Here is a 23,902-nt window from a genome sequence, read left to right on the forward strand (position 1 = left end):
TATGCTAGAATAAACTTTATAAGTTTTAGAATAACCTTGTCCCTGTCTTCAAAAAATCTCACTGAAGTTTTGATAGGAATTGTGTTAAATTTGTGTATCAGTTTGGAGAGAACTAATGTCTTTACTGTATTGACTCTTCTAATCTGTGAACATAGATAGCATCTCTCTCCTTTTCCTTTTTAGGTCTTTGATTTCTTTCATTGCATTGTGCCAGTTTCAGCATAGAAGTCCTGTACATCTTTTGTTAGACCTACAATACGTATTTCATTTTTTGAGTGATGATTGTATTTTTAAATTCAGTATCCATGTGCTCATTGGTAATTTATAGAAATACAATTGATATTTGTATGTTTATCTTGTATCCTGCCCCCACTCAGTTACCTCCTAACCAAAAATCCAAACTCATTGCCATTGAGTCGATTTCAACTCATAGCGACCCCTCCTTGGGTTTCTGAAGTGGTATCTTTATGGAAGTAATTTTCTCAGTCTTTCTTCTGAGGAGTGGGTAGTGGGTTTGAACCACCAGCCTTCTGGTTAGCAGTCAAATGCCTTAGGCACTACGCCAGCAGACTTTAAGACATGTTTAATGTAAATGAAAATAAAAATAAACATTACTTTAGCATGTATGTGTATGTGTGTGTGTGTATACATATATTTTGTTCTTGTATACTATCGAGTCTATGCTGACTCATAGCAGCCCCATGTGACAGGGTAGAAATAGCCCATAGGGTTTCCTAGGCTCTGGTGGCATAGTGCCTAAGGCATTTGACTGCTAACCAGAAGGCTGGCAGTTCAAACCCACCAGCCCTCCTCGGAAGGAAGGTTGGTCAATCTACTTATGTAGTGTTAACTGCCTTGGAAACTCAGGGAGGAGTCACTAAGAGTTGGATCCGACTCCACAGCAATGGTTGCATTTTGCATTAATCTTTACCAGAAAGAGCTCTGGTGGTGCAGTGCCTAAGGCATTTGACTGCTAATCAGAATGGTGGCGGTTCAAACCCACCAGCCATTCCACAGAAGAAAGATGGGGCATTGTACTTTGGTGAAAATTTATCGCCTTGGAAGCCCCAAGGGGATCACTATGAGTTGGAATTGATTCAATGGCAGGGAGAGTTTGGTTTGGTTTTGGTTTAATCTTTACAAGAGCACAAAGCCAGATTTTTTTCTCTCATAGCGGCTGGTTGGTTCAAACTGTAGACTTTTTGATTAGCAGTGGCTCATTTAACCATTGCTCCTCCAGGAGCTCTGGTAGCATAGTGCCTAAGGCACTTGACTGCTAACCAGAAGGCTGGCAATTCAAAACCACCAAGCCACTCCTCGGAAGGAAGGTTGGGAAATCTACTTCAGTAGCGATACTGCCTCGGAAACCCAAGGAGGGGTCGCTATGAGTCGACGTCTCGACGGCACATAACAACAACAACCTCCAGGGCTCATTATATACATACTGTGTATATGTCTATAGATACATATGAAGATCTGGTGGCACAGTTCTTAAAGCATTTGACTGCTAACCAAAAGGTTGACAAGTCGAACCCACAGGCAACTTTCTCGTGGGAGAAAGATGAGTCAGTCGGCTTCTGTGAAGATTTACAACCTTAGAAACTGTATGGGGCAGTTCTACTCTGTCCTGCAGGGTTTCTGTGAGTCAGAATTGGCTTGATGGCGTGGGTAATGCATACACACACACACACACACATACACACACACACACATATGGGTCGGACTTGATGGCACATAGCAACAACAACAAATATATATATTTGTATATATATATATACACACACATCATATATATGTTATCTATGGGAAGTCTGGTGGCATAGTGCCTAAGGCATTTGACTGCTAACCAGAAGGCTGATAGTTCAAACCCACCAGCCACTCCTTGGAAGGAAGATTGGGCAATCTACTGCCATAGAGATACCACCTCAGAAACTCAAGGAGGGGTCTCTAGGAGTCACAATCGACTCGATGGCAGTGACTTTGATTTTGGTATATTATCTATATAACTATATAGTAATAACTAAATATACTAAATGTATTAATAATTAAATATATTGTTATAGAATTGTTCTGTTTTCTGCATTCATATATATATGTTGTTATATGCCGTCAAATCAGCCCTGGCTCATAGCGACCCGTCCTTGGGTTTCTGAGTCAGTATCACTACGGAAGTAGATTCCAACCTTCCTTCTGAGGAGTGGCTGATGGGTTTGATCCTCCAGCTTTCTGGTTAGCAGTCAAGTGCCTTAGGCACTATGCCACCAGAGTTATTTTAACCTTATCTTATAAATCAATTAATCACACTCCAGGTCATTTTTTTTTAATCATTATTACTCACCTGTGTATCAACATCTTCTTCAAACTCAGTTTCCTCTATGACTATTTCTACCTGTTCCTATTTTAGAAGGCATATATATACTTTAAAACCGTTTTAAAGTTTGAGGAAGATGTTGATATACAGGTGAGTAATAATGATTAAAGTAAAATGACCTGGAGTGTGATTAATTGATTTATCAGATAAGATTAACATAACTTCTTTTCTTTTTGTCTGAGTATGAGCAAAGGCAGGATATGATCAGTTCCTCAAGTATGTGAATGATGTGTATACTCAGAAGGATAGGGCCATGACCTCTGAAGTTTAAGGTAGAGCCAGGGGGACCGTGAAGCAGAAACCTTTCCAGGGTGAAGTGAGTGCACTGGATAGTAGAATGGAGTTTTGGGAGGATTGTTCTTTTTAGAAGGGACTCCACTGGACTTAGTGCTTTTACAGAATATACATTGTCTATACTCGACGGCACATAACAACAGCAGCAACAACAACATATTGGTAAGTATACAAGGGACCAAGTGACAATGAGAGATTGAAAAGATTCCTTCCTCCCTGGATGCCTATGGTGACTGGGTAGAGCTCTGTTGCCAGGGATTTAGGCACGTGATCCATCACCAGAACAGAGAATTCTGGGCAGTGAGGGAATTCTCTCTCCTTCCACATTAGCAAAGGAACTCCATAGATCTGTGGATCTTTTTAGAGAGGCATTTGGCTTCATAATGTATTTTTCTCATATTTTCTTTTTCCTGAAAAGCTTAGACTCAGTTTTTAAGTTTACTTGTTAACCAATATTAGAAGTGAATTCCAAAGACCCACAGGCCCACAAGATCATTTCACTTCAAGCTTTTGTTAGAAAACATCTCTTGTGGTTAACAAAATAGTGTGCACCTACTATGTGACTGCATAGTATATTAGCTTTATGTTGTTATAGTTGTTAGGTACTGTGAGTCAGCTCTGACTCATAGCCACCCTATGTACAGCAGAACGAAACACTTCCAGGTCCTTTGCCAGCCTCACACTCCTTGCTATACCTGAGCCCATCATAGCAGCCACTATGTCAGTCCAACTTGTTGAGGGCCTTCCCCTTTTTCGCTGACCCTCCACTTTACCAAGCATGATATCCTTCTCTAGGGAATGGTCCCTTCTGACACTATGACCAAAGTAGGTGAGACAAAGTCTAGCCATTCTAGGGAGCATGCCGCCTGTACTTCTCCCAGGACAGATTTGTTCTTTTCTGGCAGTCCATGGTACTTTCAGTATTCTTCATCAACACCACAATTCAAAAGCATCAATTCTTCTTCAGTCTTCCTTATTCATTGTCCAGCTTTCACATCTGAACTAGGCTACTGAAAATACCATGGCTTGGGTTAGGTGCACCTTTGTCTTCAAAAAGACATCCTAGCTCTTCAGCACTTTGAAGAGGTCTTTTTCAGCAGATTTGCCCAGTGTGATGTGTCCTCTGATTTCTGGACTGCTTCTTCCTTTGGTGTTGATTGTGGAAACTAGCGATATGAAATCTTTGATGACTTCAATCTTTTCTCCATTTATCATGATGCTGCTAATTTGTCCAGTTGTGAGGATTTTCCTTTTATGTTGAGGTGTAATCCATACTATAGATTGTAGTCTAATCTTCACATCAGTAAGTGCTTCTAGTCATCTTCACTTTCAGCAAGCAAGGTTGCGTTGTCTGCATATTAGAAGTTGTTAATGAATCTTCCTCCAATCCTGATACCATGCTCTTCTTCATATAGTCCAGCTTCTCAGATTATTTGCTCACCATATAGATGTATGGTGAAAGGATACAACCCTGACACACTCCCTTCCTGATTTTAAGCATGTAGTATCCTCTTGTTCTTTTCAAACAACAGCCTCCTATTCTTTGTACATGTTCCTCATGAGCACAATTAAGTGTTCTGAAATTCCCATTCTTTACAATGTTATCTGTAATTTGTTATGATTCACACAGTGAAATGCTTTTGCATAATCAATAAAACACAAGTAAACATTTTTGTGGTATTCTTTGCTTTTAGCCAAGATCCATCTGACATGAGCAATGAAATCCCTCATTCCACGTCCTCTCCTGAATCCAGCTTGGCTTTCTGGAAGTTCCCTGTCAATATACTGCTACAATCATTTTTTAATTATCTTCAGCAAGATTTTACTTACAAATGCCATTAGTTATCTTATAACTATAAGTTATAATTTCCACATTCTGTTGGATCAGCTTTCTTTGGAATGAGTACAAATTTGAATCTCTTTCAGTCATTTGGCTTTCTCTTCATGTATGATGTTCTTGATGTCATCCCACAATTCATCTGGTTTTCTGTCATTCGTGATCAACGCATCAAATCTGTTCTTCAGATGGTCTCTGGTGGGATGTAATCAAGGTCATATTTTGGCTCTTGTGGACTTGTTTCAATTGTCTTCAGCTTCAACTTGAACTTGCATATGAGCATTTGATGGTCTGTTCCACAGTCAGTTCCAGGCCTTGTTTTGACTGAAGATACTGAGCTTTTCCATCACCTCTTTCCACAGATGTAGTTGATCTGGTTACTGGGTATACCATCTGGTGAAGTCCAAGTGTATAGCCACTGTCTATGTTGTTGAAAAAAGGTATTTGCAATGAATAAGTCATTGGCCTTGCAAAATTCTGTCATGTGATCTCCAGTGTCATTTCTACACTAAGGCCATATTTTCCAACTACTGGTGATTCTTCTTTGTTTCCAACTTTTACATTCCAATCACCAGTAATAATCAACATGTTGATTGCATAATTTGGTCAGTTTCAGACTGCAGAAACTGGTAAAAATCTTCAATTTCTTCGTCTTTGGCTTTGGTTGTTGGTGCATAAATTTGAATAACAGTAGTATTAACTGATTTTCCTTGTAGGTGTATGGATATTATCCTATCACTGACAGCATTGTACTTCAGGATAGATCTTGAAATATTTTGTGACAATGAATGCCACACCATTCCTCTTCAATTTGTCATTCCCAGCATGGTAGATCATATGGTTATCTGATTCAGAATGGCCAAAAACAGTCCATTTCAGCTCACTAATGTTTTCCTTTCATTTTTGACAACTTCCAATTTTTCTGGATTCATACTTTGTACATTCCATATTCCAATTATTAATGGATGTTTGTAGCTGTTTCTTCCCATTTTGAGTCATGCCACACCAGCAAATGGAGGTCCCAAAAGCTTTACTCCATCCCCATCTTTAAGGTTGACTCTACTCTGAGGAAGTAGCTATTTCCTAGTCATATTTTGAGTGCCTTCCGACTTGAAGGGCTCATCTTCTGGCATTACATTGGACAGTGTTTTAAGGCTCTTCATCAAATTTTCTAGTAATAGATTGTGTTTTGCTGTTATTCATAAGATTTTCACTGGCCAGTTCTTTGAGAAGGGGCTGACTCCTTCCTTCTTCCAAGTCTGTCGTAGTTTGAAAGCTCCACTGAAAGCTGTCTACCATGGGTGACCCTGCTGGTATTTGAAACACTAGTGGTATAGCCTCCACCCTTACAACAATTTTATAGTATGTACTATAAATGTTAGGAGCTCTGGTGGTGCAGTGCCTAAGGCATCTGACTGCTAACCAGAAGGCTGGCAGTTCAAACCTACTAGCCATTCCTTGGAAGGAAGACTGGGCAATCTACTTCTACAGAGATATCGCTTCAGAAACCTAAGGAGGGGTCACTGTGAGTCAGAATTGACTCCACTAAAGTGAATTTGGTTTTTTTAGTTTAGTATATATATTATATGTTGTTGTGTGCCATCAAGTCAATTCTGCTGCATAGGAACCCATAGGATTGAATAGAATTGCCCATGGGTTTCCTAAGCCATAATGTTTATGAGAACACATTGCTAGGTCTTTCTCCCATGGAGCTGCTGGGTGGGTTCAAACTGCCAACCTTTGAGTTAGCAGACAAGTGCTTAACACTTGCTCCACCAGGACTTCTTATATACATTGTATAGTATATAAAATGTTCTCATTTAATTTGCCCAAGAATCCTAAGGTAGATACAAATCTTATTCCTATCTTACAGACCCAGGTAGTAGAGGCTGGAAAGGTTTAACTTGATGAGCAGCTATTGTGTTCTAGATCTAGTAAGTACCAAAACTCCAAATCTACATCTGTGTTCTCTCCACTTAATCAAATTGAGACATTGATTCTGGTCTTAAAAGATCAAGAGGTCTGTATGAGAAAGAAGCCACTTTATCTCACAAAATGTTAAACTGTAAAATTACAAGAGGCACTGAGCTTCCTTAATCAAGAGTCCTAATGTTATCAAGATCTTTTATTTCAACTAAAATATCATTATTTGAAAGCTCTACTCCTTTTTTCAGGTTCTTTCAGTCCTCATTTTTCTGCAGAAGTGGGAGATTCTCCACTTACCTTCTCTTACATGGTATCCAATCTGCATAAAGGCAGAAGTATGCTGCCCAGGTTACTAGAGCCAGAAATGAGTGGAAAGTAAAGCATCAAATGTTACAACTTCTTTGAGGTTGGGAGTGTGAAGGAAAGCAGGGAAGTAGAAGAATATAGAGCTAATTTGTAATTTATAAAGATAATTTATAATTTATTTTTGGAGGTGGAGAAGAGATTTGAGTACATTTTCAGATAGAAGGGAAAGAGTCATTAGAGAAAAACTAAGGGTATAGGAAAAGGGATATTGAAAGAAACAAGCCGCAAAGACAGTGCAAAGGGACTATGGAGATGAAGGGGTAACTACAGAGGGCTTCTCTATGAAAAACTAATGGACTCTCTTTAAATCATTGAACTAATGCTCAGATTGTGTATGCTGCATTTGTGAGTTTCTTAGGACTGCTGTAACAAAATACCACAAAATGGGTGCCTTGAAACAAAAGAAGTTTATTCTCTCAGTTCTGGACACTAGAAATCTGAAATCAAAGTGTCAGCAGGGCTGTGAGCTCTCTGAAGTTTCTAGAGGAGGAGGCTGCTTCCTTGCCTTTTGCAGCTTCTGGTGGTTGCTTGCAACCCAGCGGTTCCTTGGCTTATAGATGCATCACTCCACTCTGTCTCCATCATCATATGGCGCTCTCTCCCTGTGTGCCTCTGTCTGTCTCAGTTTTGTCTTCTCATAAGGACATCAGTTACTGGATTAGGGTCCATCCAAATCCAGGATGGCCTGATTGGAACTGATATATCTACAAAGACCCTATTTCCAAATAAGGTCATGTTCTGGTAAACCTGAGTTTTGATGGAACACTCTTTGGTCCAATATACTATTCAATCCAGCCCCAAGCACTGTCTAAATGTTCTCTGTCTATAATAACCTCACAACAACCCTATAAGCTAGAGGCTGTAATAATCCTCCACTTTAAAGATGAAGAAACTGAGACATAGAGAAGCTAAAGAACTTTCCCCAAACCAGAAAAGTAGCAACAGATTCAGGATTCAAACCCAGGCTTTCTGTCTCTGGTTCATGCTCTTAGCCATTATGGTACCTTGAAAAAAGAAGGACCAGATCGGTAAAGATAGAGGAAGAAAGTTTAGAGAGTGTATTTGAAAATCGGTACTGAAACTCACTGAGTATTAGCTGTTGTTCTAGTTGATTGTATATGTCTCTCTTTCCCTCAGTCCATAATTATCCATTCCTATGGAGGATGAGTAGGTGTACATAATAAAATATCCTGATGGTAATGTGTATAGAACACATGTTTGTTGGTCAGTTAGTGGCTGTCACATCATTAATAACTCTCCAAATAACTTAATTTGCCTCCAGCACAGATAGCACACAAAGCCATTCCACTTTCTTCTCTCAGTCCTGCTTTTTTTCCAGCTCAACCTTATTGATGGGGGTGCAGGTGCACTTGCTGTTTAAACTAAGGGCTGCAGAATAAAGCACTTAGTGCTTTATTAGACCATAGCCTTAAAGGCAGACTTCCCAGCCAGTCAGTAAAATAAAATGTTCTTAGCCAGAAATTAAACTGACTTCTACGAAGAAAATTTGTTACACCAAACAACAATAAAAACTCCTTGTTTACATATATGAATTTTTAATCAGGTCGTTTGGCCTAACCTGATAAAAACAATACTATGACAATACTGAGTAAATAACTGAGCTTTATTTAATAATATACCTCCGTGCCCTCATCTCCAACTTTTGAGCCAGTGACGTGCCTGAAATTGAACAAGGTTTCTTAGTCATAAAGGACTCTCTGGGTGGTGCAAATAATTAAGTGCTTAGCTACTAACTAAAAGGTTGGCAGTTCAAACTCACTCACAGGTGTCTTGGAAGATAAGGCCTGGCAATGTGCTTCTGAAAGGTTACAAGCCATGAAAACACTGTTGAGCAATTCTACTCAGACTTGCGTGGGATTGCCATGAGTCAGAAGCAACTAGACAGCAACTGCTTTTTTTGATTTTGCTTTTATCAATCATAATGTGCTTCTGTGGAAAAAAAAGAAAAAATATTATCCCAGAGGCTTACACAAGGTAGGTCTATTCTCCCTCACACTGCATGGCCACTGTGCATTGAATGAGACCTCTGCTTCACATTTCCTCACTTGGGGCCCAAGCTGATGGAGCCAACACTATCTGGAGTGTCACTCTGCCATGGCAAAGAAGGCATGTGATGAATCATGCACTGGCAGTTCATGTACTTGTGACATATTGCTTCTCCCCTTCCAATGGCCAATGCAAACCTGACGACCATATCTAACTTGGAGGTGGGACAGAGAAGTGCAGTCTTATCCTGTACCCACAAAAAGGAAAACTAATCATAGTAGTCCCAATTACTACCCCAAGGGATTTACCTCTCAAAGCAAATGTTGTGTGCTGTGGGTTTGATTCTGATTTCACAGCAACCCTGTATGGCACAGTAGAACTGCCCCGTAGAGTTGCCGAAAGCTGTTATCTTTTGAGGGGAAGATCGCCAGGTCTTTTCTCCCATGGAGCTGTTTTTAGGTTTGAACAACTCACCTTTTGGTTAGCAGCTGAGTGCTTAACAATTGCACTGCTACATAAAAGACTTTTCACCATTTCTTCTATTTTTACTCCTATTCTGCCTAATTGAGACATCATAATTTATTTATACAGTCCTGGAAATTCTGCTTACTTGTGATCAGCTCCAACCCGTCTCAATCTGCCACTTATACCAGGATCCCTGACTCTCACTAATGCACCTTTTGAATTTATTCCAAAAGTTTATTTGAGGCTGTGGGAATCCTGTTAGTCCTCATGTGAAGAGGAGTAAAGCTGGTCCATTTCTTTGTGTGTACCTCATCTCTTTTCTCCCAAAGGACCCCATTCTTCTGGCCACACAGTTGCTGATCTGTGAGCGTATCATGCTCCTCCATGACTCTATGCCTTGTCTTATGTGGTTTCTTTACAGAAGGGCCCTTCCCACCTCACTGTCCAACAGAAAAACTCATCCTTGAGGACTCAACTCAAATTTTGCTTTTCTATAAATTTTAGGTATTACTTCTGCATATGTGAATCTATAGGTTTTCTACAAACTTCTAGTACCACTTTTTCTGTAATTGATTATGTATGTGTGCCTCCTGTTAAGGATTTGAGGGTAGAAATGATCTCTCTTTCTCATCCTTGTATTTCCAGCACAGTACTTGGTGTATTGTCTTTGTTGTTAGTTGCTGCCCATCACTTATGGCTAACTCACACAACAGTGAGCTCAAACTCTTGCAATCCATAGGGTTTTCATTACTTGATTTTTTTGAAGTGAATTGCGAAGCCTTTCCTTCTAGTCTGTCTTAATCTGCAGGCTCCACTGAACCCTTTTCAGCATCACAGCAGTATGCAAGCCTCCACTGACAGATACTTAGTGATTTCTCATGAGGTTCATTGGCCAGAATAAAATCCAGCTCTCCCACAAGGAAGGTGGGAATTCTACCACTGAATGACATATGGTAACTCAACACATCTTTGTCAAACTGAAGATTATGGAGACTCTGAATCCCTAGGGTGAATAGACGAGAATAAGAGCAATACTTACCAGTCTTCTTAAAAAGGCTCTCTTAAAAAAAAACAAACAAACAAACAAAAAAACACCTTTTTTAAGTAAATAATTTCTAACCATTAAAGGTTGACCCTTTTGTTTTATGTAATAAATGACCAAACGTATTTAATTATAACAAAAGGATTTTAACACAGATTTCACTCATACTTAAGTATCAGAATTGACCTTCCATATAATTTATTTACTCATGCAATTATGTTTACAGTTCTGTGGCCTAGGTTGGCTGGCATTAGTTACAAGGGGACCATGTGTGTTCAGGAGATGAATGGTGTCCATGACTGACACTGGGTGGTTACAGTGTGTACTGCCAGATACATTTCTCTGAAAAACAAAGCAAACTGTAAGATCAAAAAAACATACATCCAGCCCACAACACTACACCATATATATATATAATTTATTATTGTTATTTTTAACCACTGTTGTTATTGTTGTTATGTGCTGTCGAGTGGGAAAAGAATTGCACACAGCCTTCTCTTCAGGTATGTTTTAAGATCTTGTAACCCCTTTAAAAGGAGCCCTGGTGGCATAGTAGTTAAGCACTTGGCTGCTAACTGAAACCCCTCTAGCAGCTCTGTGGGGAAAAAAGATCTGGCAATCAGCTTCCATAAAGATTACAGCCTAAAAGACTCTATACCAAAAACCACTGCCATGGAGTCAGGTCTGACTCATAACGACCCCTCCTTGGGTTTCCGAGGCGATATCACTACAGAAGTAGATTGCCCAACCTTCCTTCCGGGGAGTGGCTGGTGGGTTTGAACTGCCAGCCTTCTGGTTAGCAGTCAAGTGCCTTAGGCACTACGTCACCAGAGTTCCCTGGGGCAGTTCTTCTCTGTCACATGGGGTCACAATGAATTGAAAAGCAACTGGACAGCATCTAACAACATTCCCTTCAAAGTTGCCTTTGCTATATGTGCGGTGTGGAGATAGAGGAAAAGAAAAATGGAGAGAGTATAAATGATAAAAATGTATTTAATGTAATTTGATTAAAAGTGACCTACTTTCTAGACATTCAACACCAGTGTTTTTGGTTCATTAATATTTAGGTTCTATAATCATCACCTTTTAACAGAATGAACAGTAGAGTGCTGGTTTGAAGAGGTGGGTAAGATTTGGAGATTTTGAAGAAAACTTTCAAAGAGGGCAGCCGCTTGAGTCAGCCTGTTGCCAGGGGAAGCCTCAAAGAACTGAAAGAAAATTGAATTTTAGGTAGAGAGCTTTACGCTTCAGTTTGTCATGACCAATTCCAGTTTGTGCTTGATGTTCCAGGATAATTATTAATAGAGCCCTCTTCAACTCTCAGAGAGTCCTTGGGTTTTCATTTAAGTGATTGACTGCTAACTGAAGAGCTGGCGGTTCAAATCCAGCTAGAGGCACTTTGGAAGAAAGGGCTGGTGATCTGCTTCTGAAAAATCAAGCATCGTAGACTCTGATGCACAAGAGGTCACGTCACCATGGATCAGAATCGATTCAACAACTGATTTCTTGTTTGGACTCTAAAGAATCCTGACCTGAACAGTCACCTATGTTAGAGGTCATGGAGGGTGGAGGACACTGTCATTGAATGGAGAATGAAGAGCGTTAATGGGAAAATTATCTTATGACGGTAATTTCTTTTCAGGGTTTTCCTTAAAAGGCTTTTCTGTGAGTGCTTTCTGAAATGCTTTGCAGACTTTCTTCTGACGCACTTCTCGTCATCAGTTTATTTTTCTTTGATGCAGCTTTTATGGGGCCAGTGTGTCTTGAGGCGCCTGAATTTCATTTAGACTCGTGGGCAGTAGTGTTGCATGCGTGTGTGATTCAAGCCTGGACAGATTGGCTGTGAATGGAGTGACAAGAATAGGGAGAAACACATATCAGCAGACCAAACTTCCTGTGCACAAGCCTTTGAATACTGCATTTCACTGTTTGAAATAGCATTCATCTTAGTGCTGGGATCATTTATTCCCTCTGGAATTAAGCAACAGCACTGGCAGCCACAGAAACTATTTTGGGAAAGAGATGTGGGAGGAATTTTGCTATGTGTTCAGGGCTCCACAGAAGTACCTTTCATGCTTTTGGTGACTACACTGTTCAGTATAATCCTTGTAAGTGGTAACCAACAACTTTAGATAATCTTAGATGTAATCATTGCCAAGGCTACAGCATATATGTACTATGCAATTATTAATATCAGTAAAGATTGTGTTTATATGCTTCAAATAAATTAACTTAAATTGCAGAAAGGGAACTTGTCTTTATAGACTAACCTATAATACAGATGCTATTATATCTTACTCCTATCCCCTCCTTATATATGCCCTTAAGGTTATCTATTGCATATTCTCATGGAAGCTTTTCTAGATTGCTGCAAAAAGCTTAAAATAAAGCAATGAATGCTGTGACTTCCACCCTCCTCATAAAGCTGAGGTGGGTAGGGCTTGGCAGCTAGTGGCAACTGCAGAGATAAATACACCCTGGGCCTCCTGGATGGACAAGATGCAGAGGGGCCCGGGATGAGGGTGTGCAGGTACGAGTGCCAGCTGTGGGAAGAGGCCATGAGGACAGAGCTGCACCTGGAGTCCAGAAGACATTCAGGCAGTGAATTGGAGGTGGAACCAATTTCATAGTACTTTTGCATTCTGGGGTTGGGGGGTTATTTTAGAGGGTAGAGATAAGTCAGATACACTTTGAATAACTTCTGTCTTTTCATTTAATTAACATATTTAAATATCACTGTCTGAAATAGCATTCATCTTAGGGCTGGGATCAGAGAACTATGTTGATCTGTTCTATTTCACTTTTCTATTTGATACTAATTCAATTAATGAATTTTGTCTTTACAGATTAGCTGCAATGAGGAATTGAAAAGAGTAGCCCAGTGTTGCTTAATTTTTTTCTATCTGTTTTGTAACTGATAAGCAGTTTGGAAAGTGTTTTTCTACAGAGGGCTTTTTCATTCTGTTTTCATGTGGTAGATGTAATCACAACAGGTATTTTCATGTTGGAATTAATGTGAAGGGTGAAGATGCTGAGGTTTCCCGTCCACAAAAAATACTGTCTAGGCTTATGCTGTTGACAAATACGTATTTACTTAAAGTTAAAAACCATAAATCTCTTCATGTTTTAAATGGGGAGTCTGGTGAAAAATGATCAGTGGGGCCAGTATAGACATCAGTGATGACTACACACTGATTTAAAAAAAAAAAAAAAAAAAAAACTATCATTGCATCTTTCAGCTAAAGAAATAAAAGTTTTAGTGATCTCAGAATTCAAATATACTGGTGACTTTCTATCTGGACATGATATAAAATGTTCTTCATTTTAGAGTAAGATGCCTACCTTGTTCTAATTTTATTCATTCATGGGGGGAGAAGTTAGTGGAAAAGCCCTTCATATGTTCAGCGGGCATAAATAGCTTTGAAAATATTGAAGCTTTTCAGGAAAAAAAGTCAAAGACATAGATAAGATTTTTAAATAAAAAGACTCTGCATAGCCTTTTGCTTTTTGTGTTTCCAATAATAGAATAATAAAACTATGGGAAAAGAATTTAAACCACAAATGTTATGTCTGCAGTGATTAAAGAGCTATAGACTGTTGAAAATAAAGTGTGGGAAGGTGAATGGATAGGAAATGGAGATAAGAAAATTCAAAATGAATGTAGAAGTGTCTAGAGAATTGATAAGTCAAGAAAAGGCTTTTTGAATGCTGAGGCATGCTAAGGTCAGACTGGGATATGCAAGTTAACAGTCAGCCTTAATTGAGTTGTGAAGCAAAATTAGGCATTGACAACTTGAGTTTCTCTGGATCCTTACATGCATCCAGAAAAGATGATGAAAAGTCATCAACAGCTGAGTGTTCATGGTTTATATGGAGAATGAAGTTGCCAATGGCCCTGGCTGCTTGGGTTTTTTATATGGAGCTGTCTGCATTCTCACAAGCCCACTGCCCTCTCTGTGCTCTCTGTGTTCTAGGAGCGACAGCGTCTGGAGACGATCCTCAGTCTCTGTGCTGAATACACCAAGCCTGACAGCTGCTTGTGCACTGGCACCACTGTGGCAGATGTGCAGAAAATCAATAAGGAGCTTGAGAAGCTACAGCTCTCTGATGAAGAATCTGTGTTTGAAGACACCCTGGTGACCTCTGACATGAGATACAGGTGTCCCCAGAAAGGGTCTCTCCATGATGCAGACTTGGCTGGCTTTGGGAGCTTCAGCCAGAGCAGTGCCAGCTTCCTCTCCCCAAGAAGCATCAGAAACGATGAACTATTCACTGACCTCACAAAGACACCCCCACTGCCTTCTTCTGCCTTTCTGAAGGCTTCCAGTGAATCTACTTATCTGAGTATTGTACCAAAGGTAATACTGGCAGAGCAAAAATTTTAGGATTTAGAACCTAGAGCTATGCATATACATTGGCTTAGGAATTACAGATTTTATCATGTTAGTCTTCTAAAATGTTTTCAGTGAAACTTAGCTGAGCAAGGTCAGCAAATTTGTGTGTTTACCTTAAGGAACAAAATTGCACTCTAAAAAATGTAGCAGGACAGAAGACATCTTAGTTATCTAATACTGCTAGAACAAATACCGCAAGGGGATGACTTTAAGGAACAAAGTTATTCTCTCACAAATTAAGAAGATAGAAGTCCAAATTCAAGGGTTCAGCTCTAGAGGAAGGCTTTCTTTTTCTGTCAGCTTTGGGGGAAGATCCTTGTCTTCCTGTCAACATCTTTGTGCTTGACATCCCTTGAAATGTACAAGTATCTTGGCATCAATCTTACCCTGGGTCTAGAAGCTTCTCAGCATAGGGACTCTGAATCCAAAGAATGGCCTGCACTTCTAACTCTTCTTTCTTGATGGTATTCAGGTCCCTCTGATCTCTCTTCTCACTTGTATAATCTCTTTTATGTCTCAGAAGAGAGTGAATCAAGGTACAACTTAATCCTATGAATTATATCTGCCATTTACAGTTATGTTTTAGCAGTTACATTAATAACTGCCTCTAATCCTGCCTCATTAACATCGTAGAGGTTAAGATTTACAATCCATGGGATAATTAGATCACAAAATGGAGAATAATTACATACTGAAGAATCATAGTCTAGTCAAGTTGATACATATTTTTGGAGGATGATTTAGTCTATAACCAAAAAACCAAACTCATGCCATTGAATCAGTTCTGACTCATAGCAATCCTTATTGGGTTTCCAAGGCTATAAATCTTTATGAAAGTAGATTGCCCCATATTCCTTCCATGGAGCAGCTGGTAGGGTTGAACTGCTGACCTTCTGGTTAACAGCTAAATGTCTTACCCACTATGCCACCAGAGCTCCTTCAGTCTGTAACAGGAGGGTAAAAAAATATTGGCACACCTCAGTTCTGACTCTTAACAACCCCATATGTGTCAGAGTACAACTGTTCTCCATAGGGATTCCAATAGATGACTTTTTGGAAATAGAATTCCAGCTCTTTCTTTTGAGGCACCTCTGCATGGACTCAAGCCTCTAGTCTTTTGGTTACTAACTGAGCACATTAACCATTTGCATCACCCAGAGATGGACACATGTAAAACACACACAGTGTTCTGATCTTTTTTTTTTTTTTTTTTTAATGTTACTAAATGTCTTAGGCATCTTTGCATATTAATATACACAGCTCTACCTCATTCTTTTTAATGGCTGACTAGTGTTTTGTTGCTTGGGAATTTGTGCAAATATATCTGTAGGGTGAATTATTAAAAGTGGAATTGCTAGGTCAAAGGGTTTGCATATTTTTAATTTTAAAAGCAATATTTCCAAATCACACCACTCAAAAGATTATATACTATCAGGTGACAATCAAGGTTTATGAGCATACATTGTTCTCCCTACCCTTGCCAGCACTGAATATCATCATATTTTGTCAATTTGCCAAACTGATAGCTTTTTAAATTTACTTTTCTCTAATTGTGTATAAAGCATTTATAAATATTTTATTAGTATTTTTTGACTACTTATTCATGTTCTTTACTCATTTTTTATTGTTCTATTTGTGTTGTTTTTGCTGAATAGTAAGACCTGCTTGAGGAGCCCTGGTGGCACAGTGGTTAAGCCCTTTGGCTGCTAACTATAAGGTCAGTGGTTGGAACCCACTAGCCTCTCCATGGAAGAAAGATGTGACAATTTGCTTCTAAAGTATTGCAGCCTTGGAAACCCTGTCAGGGCAGTTCTGCTCTATCCTACAGGGTCAGTATAAGTAGGAATTCACTCAGTGATGATGGACTGGGAAGAGCTATATACATCTTTTATCACAAGTGGTCTCCCCTTAAACTTGTATTTTGTGGACTTACAGAAGTTTATTATTTATTTATGTTGAGTTTACCCCAAATGCTGGTGACCCCATATGTTAGAGTAGAACTATGCTACGTTAGTTTTTCAGTGGCTGATTTTTCTAAAGTACATTGCCAGGTTCTTCTTCTGAGTCACCTCTAGACAGACTCGAGACTTCAACCTTTAGTTAGCTGAGCAGGTTAACTGTTTACACCACCCAGGGACTCCTTAATATTTACGTGGAGTCATAATTATACTTGGTCCTCTAAATTGTGTTATGATCTAAACTTGAAGATTTCTTAACTGGAATTCAAAGAAAATCATTTCGTGTTATTTTTTCTGACACAGGTTAAAATGTTCTTCTATGCAAATTAAAGAAAATATTAATAATCTCTAAAAAGGAGATGAGAGAGCTTATGATAAAGGATAGATATTTTATTAGAATAAAAGTAAAACACCAAAAATAATAAATAGAAGGAAAAAATAGATCCCTAGGTGGTGCAAATGGTTTCTTTTCACTTGACTACTAACTTAAAAGTTAGTGATTCAAACTCAACCTATGGTGCCTGGGAAGAAAGGCCAGGCAACCTGCTTCTGTAAAGAATATAGCCAAGAAGACACTATGGAGCTGTTCTACTCTGTAACACATAGGGTCACCATGAGTCAGAATGGACTTGACAGCTTTGGGATAATCACAAATAACTGACAATTAAGGTGAACTCTATGATTCTTGGCAATTATGGCCAAGGAACAACAACAAAGATATAGTAGTTAACTTCTAATTGTGAGGAAAACACACATACTGATTCTTTACAAGAAAGATTCACTGTCTTCTGAAAGTAAATTATCATGTGGAGCATTATTCAGGGGATTTTGTGTTTATTTTTAGGTATTTATTTGGTTTTCTGCAGGAAGACTTTTTCATTGAATGTGAAGTCTTTTTCTACCTGTTGAGTTCTCTCAGATATACATTAAGACTCTGACTGCTAATCCATGCTCGGCATCATTCCTTTCCTTCTTCTAATGGTCATGTTTACCTTTAAAAAAGTACAGTTTCTATCTAGGTAATTTCAACTCGTAGCAACCCCACATGTGTCAGAGTAGTGCTGTGCTCATAGGTTTTCGATGGCTGATTTTGTTGGTGTAGCTCACCAGGCCTTTCTTCTGAGGCACCTCTGGGAAGACTCAAACTTCCAACCTTTTAGTTAGCAGCAAAGCACTTTAGCCATTCGTACCACCCAGGGACCCCTTACTCTCAGTGGAGAGTAATTCTGAATAGGACATCTCTCTTTGTTGCCAGAAAATTGTGGCTGTTAGAAACTGGGATCTGGAGGGAAAATATTAAAAGCTGTGGGTATTTAGGCAGAGTAAATGATCCCTTATTTGAAAATTTGAGCTGTTGCCATCAGCCACAAGGCTTCCTGAGAATTCCTTCCCTTCCTTTTCATCTGAAATGCTTACACATTTTTTTCTTTAAGTTTTATTCATTTTGCTGTTATTGTTGAGAATATGCACAGCAAAATACACACCAACTCAACAGTTTCTGCATGTTTAGTGACATAGATTACATTCTTTGAGTTGTGCAGCCATTCTCACACTCCTTTTGTGAGTTGTTCCTCCCTCATTAACATCAACTTACTGCCCCCTAATTTCATCCCATACAGATCTTAAAAGAGCACAATGCTCAAGGTCACATTTCTTCCTTCAGGGGGATCTGCTGGTTTTTGTTAGCTGTGTGCTCTCTCTAAGGACTGTCTTTTGGGAGATAGTGTTCCTCTGGCGAAGGCTGTCTGTCACAGGAAAGCTGTTGGTGTGTAAACCAGCAGATCCTGGCAGATGTTTTTAATTGCTCAAATATGCTTCAGTGGGTTAGGAGGCCTCTGAAGTTTAGAGCAGCAGCTATTGTCACAAGAGATGTAAGACTGCATGCTTTGGAGACGGTAAACATCAAAGGCACCTGAGGTTACCACAGATCAGCTTCAACGGAGTGCTCATGAGAAGTTAATGGGCTCCAAGGAGTGAGTTATTTATTAATTTTTCAGAGGCATAACATAGGTATATGCTACCTCGAGACAGGAGCTAAAACTCTTATAATACATAAGTAACTGAAGGCCTGGCCATTTGTTTTGGATGTGCTTCCCCTTGGAGTAATCTGAGCACTGAATTATTTGCTTAACCAAGTACCATGTTTATAATTATTGAACTTAGGGGTAAATAGAGAAGACAGGAATGTGGAAAACACTCCAGGCTGATTTAATGAAACAAAGATTATAATGATGCTTAGGAAATCTGGAATTTATGAGTCTGGAACTTGTTATTTTATCACAGTAAAAGAAGTGAATTAAGTTGGAAATTTATTAATTGGCTCTTTTTTTGAACCTACTAGGAGCTCTGGTGGTGCTATGATTAAAGCATTGGGGTGCTTACCGAAAGGTCAGTGGTTCATACCGAAAGGTCAGTGGTTCAAAACCACCAGCTACTCCATGGGAGAAAGATGAGGCAGTCTGCTTCTGTAAAGCTTTACAGCCTTGGAAACCCTATTAGGCAGTTCTACTCTCTCTTAAAGAGTCTGTATGAGTTGGAATTGACTTGATGGTAGTGGATTTGCTTTGGTTTGAACCTACCACTACCTTAAGTAAAAGCTGGCTTTAAGAGTATTTCATGCTTCCCTTTTTGAGTAATTATTCTATCTTGACTGGGAAGTCCCTGACCCCCACCTTCTTTGAATGCACAAGATCTATAAGAGGAGATCTACCAAAAAACTATAGACAGGTGGAAAGTATCTCACGCCTACCCACTCTCTTCTTTCTCTGTGTGGATTATGTTACTTCAGTGATGGCATATTTGAGGATGCACGTGGAAGTGGAAAAGGCTTATTAAAACATGTCACTATGTCAGTGGAATCTTACCCATTCCTGTGAGAAACAGTTGCTTTCAAGTCTGTTCCAACTCATGATAAGTACATGTGTGTCAGAGTAGAACTGTGCTGCATAGTGTTTTCAGAGAGCTCTGGTAGCATAGTGGCTAAGGCACTTGACTGCTAACCAGAAGGCTGGCGGTTCAAATCCACCAGCCACTCCTCGGAAGGAAGGTTGGGCAATCCTACTTCCGTAGTGATACTGCCTCGGAAACCCAAGGAGGGGTCGCTATGAGTCGGGGCCGACTCGACGGCAAACAACAACAACAACAACAATTTTTTAGAAGTAGATCACCAGGCCTTTCTTCCAAGGTGCTATTGGATGGACTCAAACCTCCAGCCTTTCAGTTGGCAACTGATTGCATTAAGCTTTGCACCACCCAGGCTCTCCTACTGTGAGAAAATCTTAGATAAATTAAAATGAAGGGAATATATTTAAAATTTCAACTTTCTCTGTCACCATAAAACTAAAGCTTATTCAGTGGTTAACATATCCCTGGCTATCTATTGGATTTCTTTCTCTGGTTAATATATGAAATTATAATATCTCACCCCATTCCATTCCAAACCAAAGATTTAGACTGTCTCAGAGATTTTGTATTTTATAGAACTTCAAAGAAAAAACACAGCCGTTTCCTATATAGTGTTTATTGCTAAAAACAGCCTCTCAGACTGTTATTAATATGTACATCCATTGTGATAAATTTTCTGAAGACATTAGGTTATACAGATACTTATATTGTTGTTTTTAGATGATGTCAAATCATTACTGACTCATATTGACCCTACATACAACAGAATGAAACACTACCTGGTCCTGTGCCATCCTCTAATTTACTTGTTGGGTGACTCTGGGAAAGTTTCTTAACCTCCCTGAGTTAGTTTCCCCACCTATACACTGGGAGGAATAAAACTAGTCCCTGGAGTTGAGCTCATGCATAATAGATACCAAATTCTCTTGCATTGGGACCTTTCTTGAGGAAACTTCTCCAATTTGTTGCTGTCAAACAGTGCCTCCTTCCCCAGCTTCTTCTGCCCTACTTCTGCAACCTTGCAATCGCTTCCTTTTCTACTCTTCTGGGATGAGAGAGGGGGTGGTATTTATGGTTCTAAGTCCCTAGATATTTTACCCTTGCCCCCAACTTAGTTCTTTTGGTCTTTCCTAGGCTCATGTAGTAAATAAAATAACTAGCTGCTTGTGAAGGAGACTTGTTCAACAGTTTAACGAAACCTGTTTCTTCAGTTCTTGCTCCAGGGTGGTACCTGTGGCTGAGTTGTTGGGTTTCAGACTCTGCATTTCTCCAGGATCTGGACATGTTAGACCAGTTCTTTCCAATTGTGAGAATGGATTTCTTATATGCAACTTGTGCAGAGTAGAGATGAATGATACATCCTCAATGTAACTAATACTAGCAAGGCTTCCTGGGCTAAATCGTTTCTCTAGATTCTCTTTAATAACTCATCACTCAGGAGTAAACCCTCTTTCTGTCCTTTTCCAGCATGATACTTCACATAACTACAGTTTTATTAAAATATGTTGTTGGTGGTGGTAGGTGCTGTCAAGTAGGCTCTGACTCAGAGCTACCCTGTGTACAATAGAATAAAACACTGCCCGGTCCCACACCATCCTCACATGATTGTTGCTGTTTGAACCCACTGTTACCGCCACTGTGTCAATGCATCTTGTTTAAGGTCTTCCTCTTTTTTACTGACCCTCTACTTTACCAAGCAAGATGTCCTTCTCCAGGGACAAGTCTCTCCTGATAACACGTCCAAAGTATGTGAGACAGTGTCTCACCATCCTTACTTCCAGGGAGCATTCTGCTGTACTTCTTCTAAGACAGATGTGTTCATTCTTATGGCAGTCCATGGTATATTTAATAGTCTTCACCAACACCATAATTCAAAGGCATCAATTCTTCTTCATATTTCCTTATTCATTGTCCAGCTTTCACATGCATATGACATGATTGGAAATACCATGTCTTGGGTCAGGTGCACCTTAGTCCTCAAAGAGACATCTTTGCTTTTTAACATTTTAAAGATGTCTTTTGTAGCAGATTTGCTCAATGCGATATGTCTTTTGATTTCTTGACTGCTGCTTCCATGGGTGTTGACTGTGGATCCAAGTAAAATGAAATCGTTGAGGACATCACTCTTTTCTCTGTTTATCATGATGTTGCTTATTGGTCCAGTTGTGAGGATATTTGTTTTCTTTATGTTGAGGTGTAATTTATACTGAAGGCTGTTGTCTTTGTTCTTCATCAATAAGTCTTCAAGTCCTCTTCACTTTCAGCAAGTGAAATGTGTCACCTGTATATCACAGATTGTTAATGAGTCTTCCTCCAATCTTGATGCCACATTTTTCTTCAAAGAGTCCAACTTCACAGATTATTTGCTCAACATACAGTTTGAATAAGTATGGTGAAAGGATAAAACTCTGACGCACACCTTTCCTTTTCAAACCATGCAGTATCTCCTTCTTCTGTTAGAACAACTGCCTCTCAGTCTCTTGGTAAAGGCTCTGCATGAGCACACTTAAGTGTTCTGGGATTCTTGTTCTTCTCAATGTTATCCATAATGTGTTATGATCTACACAGTCAAGTGCCTTTGCATAGTCAATAAAGCACAGGTAAACATCTTTCTTGCTTTCTTGCTTTCAGCCAAGATCCATCTGACATCAGCCATGATATCCCTTGTTCCAAGTCCTCTTCTGAATCCAGCTTAAATTTTTGGTAGTTCCCTGGTGATATACTGCTGAAACTATTTGTATCTTCAGTAAAGTTTTACTTGCATATGATATTAATAATGATATTTGATAATTTCTCATTCCATTGGGTCACCTTTTCTTTTGTGGAATGGCCATGGATATAGATCTGTTCCTGTGAGTTGCAAATGGATACTTACAATTCCCACTCTTACCTATCTTCATCATCTACTTACTTATGAAGTTTATAGTTTTGCAGATTGTCCAGTTGTTTTTGTTTTTTTAATACTATGCTTCCATGAGAAAGAGATATATTTTTAAGCCATATTGGAAGTTGAAACCTAATATGTAGTGTCATCATTGACCCAACAGGATACTGGCCTTCATGATGCTGTCCTGCTAGGATTACTCAGCACTAATTTTGGAATCTATTCATTGTTACAGGCATTCCTCATGGCCTACAACAGGCACCTAAGTATTAGGACAATGAGATTCATGGTCTGTGATGAAAAGGTCAGCAGTTGTGTTATTAGTCGATAAGATATTGTACTTAAGATGATAATTAAAAAGCTAAATGTCAGAGCTTGGGAGACCTGCATGCCTTTGTTCTAACAAACCTGAGGTACCTCTCCATTGTCTTAACACCTTAAGGATAGCACAGTAGGGTAAAAATGAAATACACGCTGTAACATATCTTAAAATGATGAGGATTATTGAATTGATTCATTGAGTTTGAATTTTAATGGTTTCTGTGTTTAATTTGAATGTTCCTTTCAGTAATTAGTGAGTCATCCTCAATAATTTACTTATGTGGGCTTCTGTTTTCAGTTTCCAATTGGGAAATTATATAAGTACTGACTTGCTAATACAAAAAAAAATTACATCTTTACAAGATAAAAAATAAATAACGTGCCAATATGAGCATTCTTTAAATTTAAAACACCTGACTTGACTGAAACACTGGCCTCCCTCTGACGATGTCTAAGATACCTAGACTGAAATTCTTGAAAGAAGATCCTATTTTCAAATCACTATATTCTCTCCTTAAGCAGTGAAACCAGTTGTCGTCAAGTCAATTTTAACTTAAACCTACAGGGGTTTCAGAGAGACTCATAAACAATAGGCAGTCCAATTTTGGCAGTGGATATGAGCAAAAATATTTTGTTTTTTCATAAACATTGTCTTGTTGTTGTTGTTATTATGTGCTGTCGAGTCAGACCAAACTCGGAGCAATCCCTCCTTGGGTTTCCAAGGTGGTATCACTACAGAACTAGACTGTCCAACCTTCCTATCGATGAGTGTCTTAAACATTATATAACATAAAGTATTTTTGAAACATTATATGGGAACAAGGTCTTCCAGGACAAGGACAGTAGTGCACTAGCAAAAAGTGAAATATGAATGAACTTAATATAAAATATGTAGTCCTTCATTTATTTTGAGGATCATCAAAGTGACAAGGCCTATAATTTTTTGGTTATTAACTTTGTGGAGCATTTCAGTGAGGCAGGCCAAGTGCAAAGTGTCCTTGCTCTTCAGCCTTGTGCTGAGAAGGAAATAGTAAGTGTGAATGCTCATTTGCACATAATCTTAGCAGGAGGACCCAATACTATAGCTCAAGATTGTAGAGAATTTGAAAAGAGGTTCACTTGCAGTTGGCAGA

At 39.1% G+C, this 23,902-nt stretch overlaps 1 protein-coding gene across 1 annotated transcript in view; it reads left to right on the forward strand.

The window, feature by feature from the left end:
- PHLDB2 (pleckstrin homology like domain family B member 2) overlaps positions 1 to 23,902 on the forward strand; it is a 103,190-nt gene that overhangs the window by 11,616 nt on the left and 67,672 nt on the right. The window contains exon 2 of the mRNA XM_007947424.2: positions 14,283 to 14,666. Coding sequence (XP_007945615.1) covers positions 14,283 to 14,666 — 384 coding nt within the window. The remainder of the gene's footprint in view (positions 1 to 14,282; positions 14,667 to 23,902) is intronic.

Source organism: Orycteropus afer, unplaced genomic scaffold, assembly GCF_000298275.1.
Source record: "Orycteropus afer afer isolate SDZICR_OR568_19922 unplaced genomic scaffold, OryAfe1.0 scaffold00184, whole genome shotgun sequence".
Taxonomy (NCBI): Eukaryota; Metazoa; Chordata; class Mammalia; order Tubulidentata; family Orycteropodidae; genus Orycteropus; species Orycteropus afer.